Below are 13631 nucleotides of genomic sequence, written 5' to 3' on the forward strand. Positions count from 1 at the left end.
GTTCTGGCCCCTCCCCTCGCCCTTCCACCCCCCCCTCACCTCTGCCCCCCATCTTGCAGCGCAATAAGCAGAAGGAACGGGAATATCTAAACATTCGCTCCCCCCCCTCGGACCCCTCCCGAAGCAAAGGGCTGTCACCCTCCCGGGCCCAGTCTGTGTGAGTGGTGGGGGATGGGGGGACATGTGGGGGGACGGGGCAGTGGGTGGTGCATGGGTGGGGGCACTAGGGCCGAGGGAGCCCAGCCACCTCCTGTGCCAGCAGGTCCCCACCAGGGGGCAGCAGATGACCATGGGCCCTAGTGGGCAGCCCCGGGCTTCCGAGTGAATCCCCCCCCCTTGGGGAGCCTTGGGAGGGGGGGGCTGGGGGTGACCCCAAATACAGACGTGGCAGTTGGGGGCAGGGGGTGCTGCCCAGAAACCTCTGCCCGCCTCGAGCCTGAGCCCCAAATGCCTTCCCCACCAGGATGAGCGACGATTCGGCCTGCATCTATGAAAACCTGAATGTGAGGGCCCCCTCGGTGCCCGGCCTGAGCAACGTGGGAAGATAAGGCTGATGGCTCCCAGGTAGTAGCCGGTGGGAGCTGGGGGCAGCCCTCCTAGGTGGGGCACGGAGTGGGAGGAGGCCTCTCCTGCCCCGGGGGCAGACCTCCCACTCTTCCCCTCTTTTCCCAGGGCTGCTCATCTTCACATCTGTCCATCTCTCTGTCCATCCTCTCCATCCTGGGCCGTGCCTGGAGCCTGAAGCAGGAAGCCGCCTGGGAGCCAAGGGGGAGAGCATGCGGGTGGGGGCTGATGGCGCCCCCCCTGCCCTGGCCTCGCACCCCGGCTGCAGGCTTTTCTTGGTTGGGGTTTTTTTAAAAAAGGAAATGGGGGGGGTTTGTTTTGTAAAAAAGTCTGATAGAGTGACTTCTGGGACTTGACCTTTTCAAGAAGCTGTGTTCTGAGGGGCCGGGGCCCCCCTTTCTCACTCTCCCCACTCCCCCCGCTGTGAGAGCGAGCTCGGGCTGGGCTCAGGCAGGGAGGGCCAGCTCCGTCTTCTGTTTCTTTCCACGTCTGAACCCCGCAGCAGAAAGGGGCTCAGACCGCTCGGGGGGAGCTGCCCCTCTGGCTGCTGACAGGGTGGGGGGTCAGGGGGGTGTGTGTCTGTGGGCATTCACGTGGCGGGGTCGGAGGCACTTTTGGGGGTGTGTTTCTGTGGGTAACCGGATGTGCGTGTGACGCTGAACCTTTGAATGTGCAATCCGTGTTTGATGGGTGTGCACAGTGTGTCTGGGATGGCACGTGGGGCGTGTGTGTGTGTGTGTGTGTGTGTGTGTGTGAATCAGTCGACAAGCTTATTTTCAACAGTTAAGTGCCAGGCCCTGGATACAGAGAAAGGCAGAACCCCCGTCTTGGTGTTCAAGGAGCTCACAGTCTAATGGGGGAGACAGTCTGCCACCCCTGACTGTGGCTGAATCCGAATCTGTGTGACTGTCCATAAAGATTCTTGTGTTCAAGCATGTGTGTATGTATGGGGGGGCCCCTCCCTTCCTCTGCTCGGTACCTCCCTTTCCCTGTAGGCTTCACAGGGAATGCTCCCACCTCGGCCCCAGCATACACCTGGCCTCTTCTGACTTTGTTTCTAGTAAATGCTGGACCTTCTCATTATGTCAGCTTTGGTCGTTAATTTTTCAACCTGTGTCCGGGTGTGGGGGAGGAGGAATCTGAGTTGGCTTCGGTGCTGCGAAGGTGCCAGCCTTGCCCTCACCCCACCCCTGGCACCAAGCAGGTTCAGGGAGGAAGTTGACTCTGTCTTGGGAGGTAAAAGATAAATAAGTGAGGGTGATGACTCAGAAACTTGTCCCTCCCTGGGTCTCCCCAGTCTATCTGGGGGGCCGAGTAATGGGGCTGCTGAGGATGGGGAGAAGGTGCCCCGGACACTGACTGTGCCACTGTCGTGCAGGAGTTGGGTAATGGACTTTGAAGATGGGCCTTTGGGGTAGATTGTAGGGAGGAGATACCTGAGGCCTTACAAGACAATATGCTGGAGACTCCTGTAGGGTGAGGGAAAGGAGAGAAGGGAAGAAGGTCTCATAGTCCATTTGTTTCACATCCTCCATACCCTTTGGGTGTTGATTTGTGACCAATGAGAGATGCTGTTAGCCTCTTCTGGTGGGCATCTGTTTCCCAAGCCCCCAGAATGCCTGGGGTGACCAGAGCTCAGGATTCAGCATTCTTGGGTTCACTGAAAGTTAAGTGTCTTTTCTAAGCTTACATGGCCTAAATGCATCAGAGGTCAGACTTGGACCCACAAGGAAGCCAGCTCTATTCATTGTGCTACTCTGTCCTCTCTCACTAAATACTTGTTAGGCTTGGAGATGGCAAGGCTGCTTTGGCCATAGCCCTTGGCCCTTTCTCTGGCACTCTACTATACCCAGGAGGGGTCTAGGAGTCCCCAGAGGTTGCAGTTGAATATTTTTCCCACAGCACAGATAAAAAAATCATTTATTTATTTATCAAACAACACAGTTATTAACAAAGGAGGGGGCAATGCTTCTTGCTCACTTCCTCATCGGAGGTCTATGGGGAAGGAGGACGGGGAATGGAAGCTTTGCTGGTCAGTTAATGCCCAAGGTCTGCTCAGACCAATGGAATGGGGGTTGTGTGCTGGGAATAGGGGCATCAGCAAGGTCTGGCTTAGGGAGCCCACCCCAAAGCTGGTTCTGGTAGTGGGGAAGGGAGTCAAGGACGGAGCTCTTCCCTAGCCAGCCAGACTAGGGAGGGGGCAGGAGGTTGGTGATTGGAGGAGGGGTGTGATGTGTGTTGGGTGGGGAGGGCTGGAGAGCATGACTGGGTCCAGGGGAGGGGAGGGACCAGCCCTGCCCGGGGAGAGATGGTGTGGAAGACACCATAGCCTCAAGTGTGAAATGTCCACATAAAAATAAAATAAAAATAAAATATACAGAAGCCATAGAAAATTACATATCATGGTTCCAGGGGCATTCTCTTTGCCCCCATTCTACCCACCCCACCCCAGTGACTTTGGGAGGGGAAGAAACACTCCCACCTTCCCTACCTAATTCTTTTTCACATTTTAATGAAGGATACATTAGAAAGAGTTCTGACCAGGAGCCCAGCTCCCTCCCTAGCTCATCGTGTGACCTTGGACCAGTCACTTTCTTTGTAGCAGGTGACCGGTAGGGCCCCTTCCCGCTCTGACATTTCTGTGAGTCTAGGAATAGCTTGACTCCGTATTATCTCCTCACTTCATACCCTCTCCCACCAGCCCCCCAACCAATGAGGTCCTCGAGAGCCAGGCCCTCTGGGAGCCGGGGAGGCTGGGGAGGCTGAGAAGGCTGGCCGGTGGGTGGAGGCTTGGTTATTGCACTCAGGGGAGGCAGAGGTTGGGCCGAGGGGGCCCTGGGGCCCAGCTAGCTAATTATCATTCAGGGGCAACTCGGCGGGAGTGGGCCGGTGATTGATAGTGGAAGGGGGGTGGGTGAAGCAGCGCAGGTTGCCAGTCTTGAGGGCGCACTGGACAGGCCACAGGACGATACAGAAGAGGATGATCAGCAGCACCACGATGAGCAGAATTCTCTTCCAGTCACTACAGTAGGAGCAGCGGGCCAAGAAGCCCCTGCGGCGGGCCGGGGCCGGAGATGGGAGATGGATGGCATCGGGCTTGCTCATGCCCACGTCCACGCAGATGCAGGCGGGGGGCTCCGACGTGCTGGGGGGCAAGGGCGGCCTGTAGCAGAGTTTACTCCCGTCCATCCAGACCCTCTCCTCCTTCCGGAGGTGGGGGGCAAGAGAGGCCAGCAGCTCTTGATTGGTCCGCAGGGCAGGGGCCCCGGCCAGCGGCACGGGGGTGGGCTGGCGGCACAGGGGACAGGGGACCGTGTCGTCCGACTGCCCGGCGGGCTGGGCCGCCATGAGCCGAGCCAGGCACTCCAGGCAGAAGACGTGAGTGCAGGATAGGACCTTGGGGGTTTTAAAGATGTTGTCATAGCCCGTAAAGCAGATGGAACATTCCAGCGGGGACGACACCTTCTCTGGTCCATCCTCGGGGGAGCCTGGGGCTGCGGGGGACACGGGCGACATGGGCACCACTGCCGTGGGGCTGCTCAGGTCTGGCGGGGGCACCACCGTGTGCCATACTTGCTGGGTTGAAGACATGCCTTTGATCTGGAAGGACAAAGGAGAAACTGAGTCAGAAGCCACAGTTGTCAGGGAAGGAGAGTCCGCTCTCCGGACCCTCTGCTCCAGGGACATCCTGCTTTCCACCTAGCTGGAGACATTCCTGCCACGACCTGAATCCATCTACTTCCTTCCATTGGGTCTAGAGGAGATCGCACCCTCCTCAGCGTCTAGCTGAGTCCAGAGCCGAAGATCTCACGGAGGTCTCCCGAGGGAAGCCTCTTTGAAGGCTTTTCGCACCCATTACCTCCTCTGGTCCTCACAACAACCCTGTGACTTGGGCACTAGTATTATCCCCATTTTACTGATGAAAATATCAAGGCCCAGCAGAGTTAAGCTACTGTCAGTGGCAGGATTTGAACCCAGATCCTCCTGATTTCAGGACTATTTTGGTAAGCTATGCCTCCGACTGGAATTCTGGCCAGCAAGTTGGTCTTATCGATGCGAAGCTCAACGGAGAAGGCTATCCGGCCTCCACCTGAAATTCTCAGGTTAGGCCGGGGGGGTCTGTCTCTCGCTGAGCACCCTTACTCTGGGCTGCCGGCCCCCTTAGCAAGTTTGAGCTGCCATTCTCTGAAGGCGGGGTGGACAGAGTGCCAGGCCTGAAATCAGGAAGGTTCTTCTTCCCGAGTTCAGATCTGGTCTCTGGCACTTACTAGCTGGGTGACCCTGGGCAAGTCACTTCAGCCTGCCTGCCTCAGTTTCCTCATCTGTCAAACGAGCTGGAGAAGGAAATGACAAACGGCTCTAGTATCCCTGTGAAGAGAACCCCAGATAGGGTCACAAAGAGTCAGGTACAACTGGTTTGCCTCAGTTTCCTCATCTGTCAAATGAACTGGAGAAGGAAATGGCCAACCGCTCCAGTATCCCAGCATCCATGCCAAGAAAACCCCAAACGGGGTCTCAAAGACTCAATCACAACCGAACAATAAAAGCTGCTGAATCCCTCTGCCCCAAGTAACTCCTGTGGCGGGCGGGCTGAGCGGAGAGGGGGGATGTGGGCCAGGGTCCAAGGCCCGCTTGGTCCCCCTCCGTCTAGGGATGCTTTGAGCGAGAGAAGGGGAGCCGTGGGGACCGTCATGGTAAGGGCCATTTTCAGTGGGGAGCGGTGGGGAGAAGGACATTGAATGGAGGCACAAGGAGGCCCTTGTCTCCCGGAGTACATAGTGGGGAGGGGTTGTCAGCTCTCATTTGTCACATCCTCATTTACAGCCTGGGGCCCTGCCCATGGCTGCAGGGCTAACAATGACCTTGGCCAGAGGAAAGAGGGAGGAAGGGAAGGCTGCGGCGCTAGGGAGCTCCTGGGCTGAGCCAGGAGATGGGACCCCCGAGCCTCTGGCCTGAAGAGCTGGGCCAGCACCTATCAGCCTGTCCCAAGCTGAACCCGTCATCTCCCCACCTTCCCTTCCTTCCCAGCAGCCTCCCCAGCTCAGTGGCTGCTGCTGCCGTCTTTCTGGGTACCCGCAGCCTTCCTCCATCTTCTCCCTCACTCCCTGCCTCCAGTCCCCATCCAGGCTGTCAGCTCTCTCCCCTCCGTCCCCTTCTCTCCACTTAAGGGGGCCACTAGGCTCATCACCCCTCGTGTGGCCTGTTCTATCCGATTCACCAGACTCCCATCACTGTCCCTCTGTCTCACGAGCGCCCCTGGGCACCACATGCAAACGTCTGAGCTCAGATCATTTTCAATTAGTTCTGGCCTTGGTGTGAGAAGTCCTAGCTTCCCACGCCCCCTCTGACCCTCACCAGTTGTGTGTGACCTTGGGAAAGCACTGCCCCACTCTGAACCTCAGTCTCTCTATCTGTAAAATGGGTACGACATCCCAGGAGAGCCCAGTTCTCATGGTGCTTGGGAGGCTCCATGAGATCGTGTAGGAAGATGGCCAGCGGAGGGGGAGGGTGCAGCTAGGTGGCTCAGCAGAAAGAGTTCCAGGCCTGGCTTCCTATCTGATCTCGGATACTTGATGGCTGTGTGACCCTGGGCAAGTCACAACCTCTTTTACCTGGCCCTTACCACACTTCGGCTTTGGAACTGATACACAGTATTGATTCTAAGACAGAATATGGGCGAGTCTCTTAATGTTCATTGCCCAGCCCTTACCTCTCTTCTGCCTTGAAACCAGGATGTAGTATAGTATTACATCCTGGGATATGATATGGTACGATATCATGCAATATGGTGTGAGGTGATGAGATCTAATGTGCGATATATGATGACATAAAGATAATGTGATATAATTAATCATATAATATGATGTGATGATATAGTGTATATGTGACCGGACAATATATGTAACATGATACAGCACAATGTGCGTAACACAATGATGCGGCGTAACACAATGTAACGTGACAGAACATAATGCAACGTAACATAACGTAACACGATGCAATATAGCGGAATGCAACGTAACATGACATAATTTAATACAATATGACATAACATAATATAATGTAATATAACATAATACAGAGCTTAAGCACACAGTAGGTGCCTAATAATTGCTTATTGCTGGCCGGACTGGCCAACCACATTTCACACGAGAACCCTGAAAATCCTAGCGAGCCTCCCTTGGCCACAGAGCTGACCCAAGCCCCGGCAGGGTCCAGCCGGCTTGGCCTTGCCTGTAGCGAGTGGCCAGGCTGCCCCCGTCACCAATCCCCAACCCCTCGGGCCAGGATCTGTTTGGACCTCACGTAGTGACAGAGTCACTGGGGCCCACAAACATTTCTTCCTCACCGGGGCGGCTTCCAAAAAGGGACAGTCATACCTGTGGCCGTGCCCTGACTGCTAGTCACCGTGGGAACCCGGGCTGGGCAGGCCCTAGGCGGGATGCTTGAGGAACTGGGTCATCGGCACTGGGAGGATTTCAGCTGTGACTCCTCCAGAACACACAAGCTGGGAATGACCGCACGTGACCCATCATTTGACTAACAGTACGGGTTGCATAGTGGAATAAGGTCCTGAGTTCAAGTTCTGACTCAGCGTCTCACCTGCTGCATCATCTTATACAAGTCCCTGCCCCCCACTCTCTGAAAAGAGGGGGTTAGACTGGATGGCAGCTGAGCCCCCTTCCAGCTTTCCCAGTCAAAGTCTCTAAGGGTCTCAAGACATCTCTCTCTCTGTCTCTGTGTGTGTCTCTGTGGATATCTCCTCTGTCTCTGTCTCTCTGTCTCCTATGTTTATCTCTCTCTGTCTCTGTCTCTCTTTTGTCTGTCCATCTCTTTGTCTCTGTCTCTTTCTGTCTCTGTCTATCTCCTCTGTCTGTCTCTGACTCTAATTTTCCCGTCTCCTTCTATCTCCTCTGTCTCTATCTCTCTGTCTGTCTTTGTCTCTGTCTCTTCTTTCTGTCTATGTCTATCTCTTCTGTCAGTCTCTGACTCTAATTTTCCTGTCTCCTTCTATCTCCTCTGTCTCTCTCTGTTTCTCTCTATCTCCTCTGTTTGTCTTTGTCTCTGTCTCTGTCTGCCCTCCTCTCTGAATACTGACCTCTAACTTCCTTTAAATCCTAGCTAAAATCCCACCTACAGGCAGCTAGGTGGCACAGTGGATGGTGTCCAAGCCTGGAGTCAGGAAGATCCAAGTTCAAATCTAGCTTTAAACAATGACTAGCTGTATGGCCCTGGTCAAGTCACTTAACCCTGTTGGCCTCAGTTTCCCCCTCTGTAAAGTGAGCTGGAGAAGGAAATGACAAACCACTCCAGGATCTTTGCCAAGTAAACCTCAAACGGGGTCATCAAGAATCAGACACGACTGAAACAACTGAACGAGGAAAGATAAGGCGGTTGTATTAAATGGCCCAATGCTACTTCCAGAACACTAGCTTTGGCCTCAGAGAATCTGGGTACAAAATTCTCCTTTGCTATGTATTGCCTGTGTGACCTTGGTGGAGTCATTTCAATTCTCCGGTTATCTGTTTTCTTAACTATAAAATGAGGGTATTAGTTTCCATGGTCTTAGATGTTCCCTTGAGCTTAGGATCCTGTGACCTTGCCTGGGGTGTGTGTGTATGTGTGGCTCATTTCTAGTAAATAAACTAAAGACAGAGGCAGTCAGGTGGCTCAGTGGATAGAGAACTAGGCCTGGAAACAGGAGATTCTGGGTTCAAATCTGCCCTTGATATTTCCTAGCTGTGTGATCCTGGACAAGTCATTTAGCCCCCATTGCCTAGCCCTTACCACTCTTCTGCCTTGGAACTGATATGCAGTGTTGATTCTAAGATGGAAGGTGAGGGATTCTTAAAGAAAAAAGAAAAACTAAAGACAACCTATTGAGTGAACTCCTGAGGGTTCTCCCTGAAGAACAGGCCAACCTTTATAACCTCAGCTCTTGGAAGGGTTGGGGTGGTGGGGAGGAACCCTTTTTGGGGCAGGGCTGCTGTCTGATTTCACAGAATTCTCCTTCCCCATCTCTGGACTTTGCCACATGTTCCCATCTGCTATTCTCTGTATATAGATAGTAGGTTATCTCCCACCTCCAAGCCTTTGCACAGGCTGATTCCTATGCCTGGAGTGCCCTCCCTTCTGAAGTCCTCCTGCAAGGACCCTTCCATTCCTTGATTCTTTCCAAGTTCCATTCAGAGTCCTCTTCCTTCCTGATTCTCTTTAGGCATTAGCAGTCTCTCTCAGTTTCCAAATTACTTTGTAGTCACTCATCTGGGATGTGTTACAGTGGGGAAAGGGCTAGATCTGGAAGCAGAGGATTTGGGTTCAAATTTGACCTTCAGCACTAACTAGGTCAATTTAGGAAAGTAATTTAACTTCTCTGGACCTCAGTTTCCTCACCCATCAAGAGAGGGGATTGTACAAGAATGCCTCGAAGTTCCCTTCAGCTCTAAATCTAATTCTTTTGAATAAATTGGAAGCCCCTTAAGAGCAGGGATTGCTTTGTTTTTGTCTCTGTATCTTAAGCTCCTGGCACATAGTAGGTGCTTAATAAATGCTCATCTGATTAAATGTAATTAATAGAAGTCCAGAAGGCAGGACAGGAGGAAGGTTAGGGGCCGCCCACAAGCCTCAGTGTTTCAGAGGAGCCAGAAGCCAGGCTGCAGTTTACCACCCTGGAGAAGTGCTTGGGGGTGTCAGTACACAGAGCATAGGATCTGAGTTCAAATCCAACCTCAGACACTAGTTACTTCATCTCTCTGCCTCAGTTTTCCCATTTGTAAAATGAGAAGAATAATAGCACGTCCCCCAGGGTTATTGTGAGGACCACATGAGACAATATTGGCAAAGTGCTTTGCCAGCCTTGAAGTGTTCCATAAATGCTAGCCATTTTATGTTATTTTTAAAGACCCCACCTTCTGCCTTAGAACCAATACTAAGTATCAATTCGAAGGCATAAAAGTGCTAGACGGAATGGGGTTAAGTGACTTGTCCAGGGTCACACAGTTAGGAAGTGTCTCAGGTCATATTTGAACTGAGGACTTCCCATCTCTAGGTCTGGATCTCTATCCACTAAGCCACCCAGCTGCCCCTAGCCATTACCTATCTATTTGTCTATCTGTTTATCTGTCTGTCTGTCTATATATCTATCCATTTATTCATCTACTTATCTATCTGTCTGTCTCTAGCTATGTCTGTCTGTCTGTCTATCTATCTATCTGTCTGTCTGTCTGTCTGTCTATTTATCCATCCGTCCATCCATCCATCCATCCATCTATCTATCTATCTATCTATCTATCTATCTATCTATCTATCTATCTATCTATCTATCTATCTATCTATGTCTATCTGTCCATCAATCTACCTATCTGTCTGTCTATCCATTCATCCATCCATCTCTCTGTCTGTCTCTCTCTCTGTATATATTGCACAGGCCCACCACTGAAAGGCAATTGTGGTGCTCATCTTGTAACAGCCTTGCAGGTTTGGGTTCAAATCTCAGTTCTGACATGGCCGAACCTCAGTTTTCTCATCTGCAAAATGGGGACGGCAACACCTGCGCCCTCTCTCTGACAGGGTAGAATGGAAAGTGTTCTGTAGGACTCACAGCATCTCGGGGAAGCTGTTAGGAATATTAAAAATAGCATCTGCCTCCTCCCTGACCGGAAACGTCGCTGCCTCTAAGAGCAAGCCTTAGGGCTGCCCCCATTGCCAAGCTCGCCTTTCCCTTCCTCTCCCACTTCCCCCCCGTCCCTGGGCTGGCCCCGGCTTTTCTACGATTTGGGGTGGGGGTGGGGGTCCGGGCAGGGCGGGGGCAGGTTTTACAAGGCCCAGGATTCTCTGAGAGGTGCATTTCCTGTCTTCTGGCAAAGGAACTGGCCCAGCCTGATCATCCAGTCTGACACTGACTGGAGAGATCTCCAAGCCAACCTTTGCCATAATAACAGACTGACTGTCCCGGGGCAGGAAATCAGCCCTTCCACCTGGAGGACTCGGGGAGGCCTCCGTCCCTCCCTCCCACCTCTGTCCCGGCATCCCCGCTTCCTTCCTTGCCTGCTAGGGGCTCCCGGCCTCAGCAGCGCGTCCCGCCCCCAGGAAAGCGGACACGCAGGCGTGCACGCTCTGTGACGACTACGCAACAGCCCGCACGTCCACGGACCTTTAAGGTTCACCAAGGGCTTCCTCACATTAACCTGTGAGGGAGTTACTCTGGCTGAGATTATTCCCATTTTACAAATAAGGAGACTGAGGCAGAGAGGTGGACAATAGCAATAATAGCTAACGTGCAATCGTTGACGTTTGTAAAGTGGTTTGCAGACCTTAAAGTGTTCCATAAATGCTGGCTATTACATATTTTATATTTTATTATCATTAAATTATTGTTATTATTTATTCCTCTGCCCGCCTCGGTTTCCTTATTTATAAAATGGGGATGATCCTACCTATAGCCACTCCTTCGCTGGTTAGTGTGAGAGAGCCCTTCATGAACCTTAAACTCATTTGACCCTCACAACAATCCTGGGAGGAAGGTGCTGTTATTATCCCCATTTTACAGATGAGGTGACTGAGGCAGGCAGAGGGTAAGTGACTTGCCAGGGTCCTACAGCTAATAAGTGTTTGAGACCTGAATCACATAACTTTGGAAAGCTTGTGTGGAGATTTGTTTTTAAAAGAAAATAAAGACAAAACATTAATAAGTGTTTGAGGTAGGATTTGAACTCGAGTCTTCCTGACTTCAGGTCCTCAACTCTATCCTGTCCATGACCCCATTTATGGGCTCACACAGCACTGCCATTTCTATTTTTTTCTTTGTTATTATTTTTTTTAGCATTGCCATTTTTAAAATAGACCAGCTCTTCTGGAATGAGAGGCAACCAGGGACACCTGAAAAGATCCCTGAGGGGCAGCTAAGTGGCCTAGCAGATGAAGCCTGGCCAGGCCTGCAGCTGGAAGGACCTGGGTTCAAATCTGGCTTCAGACACTTGCTAGCTGTGTGACTCTAGGCAATAGATGGCCTATTACTTCCTCCTCTTCTGCCTTAGAATTGCTACTAAGACAGAAGGTAAGGCTTAAAAAAGAAAAAAGCACTGAATTTGGAGCCAGTAGACCTGTGTTCAAATCCCATCTCTTTCCCAGGTCTTCCATAATCCCCAACCTTGCTGGGGCCTCAGTTTCCTTATTTGTAAAATGACAGGTTTGGACTGCGTGACTTCTTTAGTTCTTTCTAGCTCTGGAGCCAGGATCCTGTGTGATTGGAACCCAGAGCCTTGGAGCTGCTCTCTTGTCTCCAGAAGGCCAGTTGGATGGCTACGGACCCACAGAACCACCTGCAGGGTTTCAGGTGGAGAGGAGGAGTCCTTGGAGAGGGAGAGAGCATCCTTTCCTTCCCCCTCATAGAGGGGCCGAGGCCTTTCCCTAGCCTAGTCTCCTGGAGGCTAACCTCTGTCCTCCCTGGGGCCATGATAGATGGGGAAGTCTGTAGCTGGGGATGGGGGGCTTTGGGCAAGACTCTGATATGCCAAGGTTGGAGGAGGGCATGTGGGAAGGGGACACGGCCAGGGCGACAGCTGTGGGAGGAGCAGAGTTGGGGAGGTTGCGGAGGGCCACGGGACACCCCTATCACAGCCCCGTCTTGTCCCCTCCCCTTGTCACCCGGTACCCAGCATTCTTCTCTGTCCAACTCTCTTCTCTCCATTCCCAAACTTTCTGTCAGGAAAGGGGCAGAGCCTGGGGAGAATGTCAGCCCCGGGCTTCCTTCGGGCTGAACCCGACTCCTTGGGCAATGGAGGGCCTTGAATGACATTTGAGAATAGGAAAGGAGGGTTGTTGGGGTCACTTTTCGAGGGAGAGGGCAGGGTGGGAAGAATGGCTTTTTGGGTCCTCTGGAATTGCCCCCATGGCAGATGTCGCGTTTCACTTCTGCCTTCTCTGTCCCCCACTTCCTTCAGGTGAGCGCCTCACTTTTTTGCCTACCATCCCAAAGTCACGCAAAGGGGCCACTTGCTGGGGATAGGGGTGGGTGCCCTGGGCCACCCCCTTCTCTAGAGGGGCTTGTCTTGTCCCCTCAGGGCTTCACCGGCAGCCAGCATGTGGCCATTAGCAAGCCAGCCCAGCCCTAATTACTCAGGTTAAACAAGTTTCCCCAGAAGCAGCTTGCCTGAGGACGGGTGGGTGGGTCAGCACCATTGGGGCCCCTTGGGGAGGATTCACCTCCCCCTGCCCTGCCCCCTTTCCTCCCCATTTCTCCCTGACAAGCCGGGAACTAAAGGCAAAAGCAGCGGCAATGGCAGGTGAAGTCAGGATTCCAGTGGAATGAGACATTGTCACCTGCCCGCTTCCGATGTGGGTGACTCCCCCACACGTGCACTGGCCAAACATAGTCACACTCAGAGTGGGGGGGGGCAAGATCCAGGCCCCCAGGATCGGGCACTGGGGGCTTCAATGTGTAACCCCAGCTCCCATCCCTGGATAAACCCACACGATCGACTTCACCAAAACCCACAGGGGACAGATGAATTATTTCCCCCCAGTACAGCCTTCCTGCCAAGTGGTCAAACAAGGGCCAGCACAATGGGGCAAAAGAGGCTTCAGACACTAGCCTTGGAGTCAGAAAGATCTGATTTCCAGTCCTGCCTTGTCACCTATCCCCTCTGCCTGGTCCATCATCTATAAAATAAGAATTTTCTAATGTCTATTTTAGCTTTAAATAGTTGGTCCTAGGATTCCACCAACTTGAGCAGAGAATGAGCAGAGAAGTGACTGAAGACTCAGAAGATCTGGGTTCAAATCCTATTGTAACCTTGGGTAAATCACTTCATTTCTCTGAATATCAGTTTTCCTCATCTGTAAAATGGTCATAATAATAGCACCCCCTCCCAAGCTATTGTTAGGCTCAACTGAGATAAAGAAACTGTAAAGTGCTCTAGGCATTCCAATTATTATCATGATTACTAAATATTTAGAATGATGCCCATTTCTCTAGTTCAGAAGTCCTTCCCTCTTTTTCCTTCTTTCTTTCTTTCTTCCTTTCTTTCTTCCTTCCTTCCTTCCTTCCTTCCTTCCTTCCTTCCTTC

The 13631-nt window shown here is 52.4% G+C and overlaps 1 protein-coding gene across 1 annotated transcript in view; it reads right to left on the bottom strand.

Moving 5' to 3' along the window:
• Nucleotides 1–2468: 2468 nt before the first annotated feature.
• RNF223 (ring finger protein 223) overlaps nucleotides 2469–13631 on the bottom strand; it is a 17678-nt gene continuing 6515 nt past the window's right edge. The window contains exon 2 of the mRNA XM_044667488.1: nucleotides 2469–4164. Within this exon, the coding sequence (XP_044523423.1) occupies nucleotides 3415–4155 (741 nt within the window). The 5' untranslated portion in view covers nucleotides 4156–4164 and the 3' untranslated portion in view covers nucleotides 2469–3414. The remainder of the gene's footprint in view (nucleotides 4165–13631) is intronic.

This window comes from Gracilinanus agilis, chromosome 3 (genome assembly GCF_016433145.1).
Source record: "Gracilinanus agilis isolate LMUSP501 chromosome 3, AgileGrace, whole genome shotgun sequence".
Lineage (NCBI taxonomy): Eukaryota > Metazoa > Chordata > Mammalia > Didelphimorphia > Didelphidae > Gracilinanus > Gracilinanus agilis.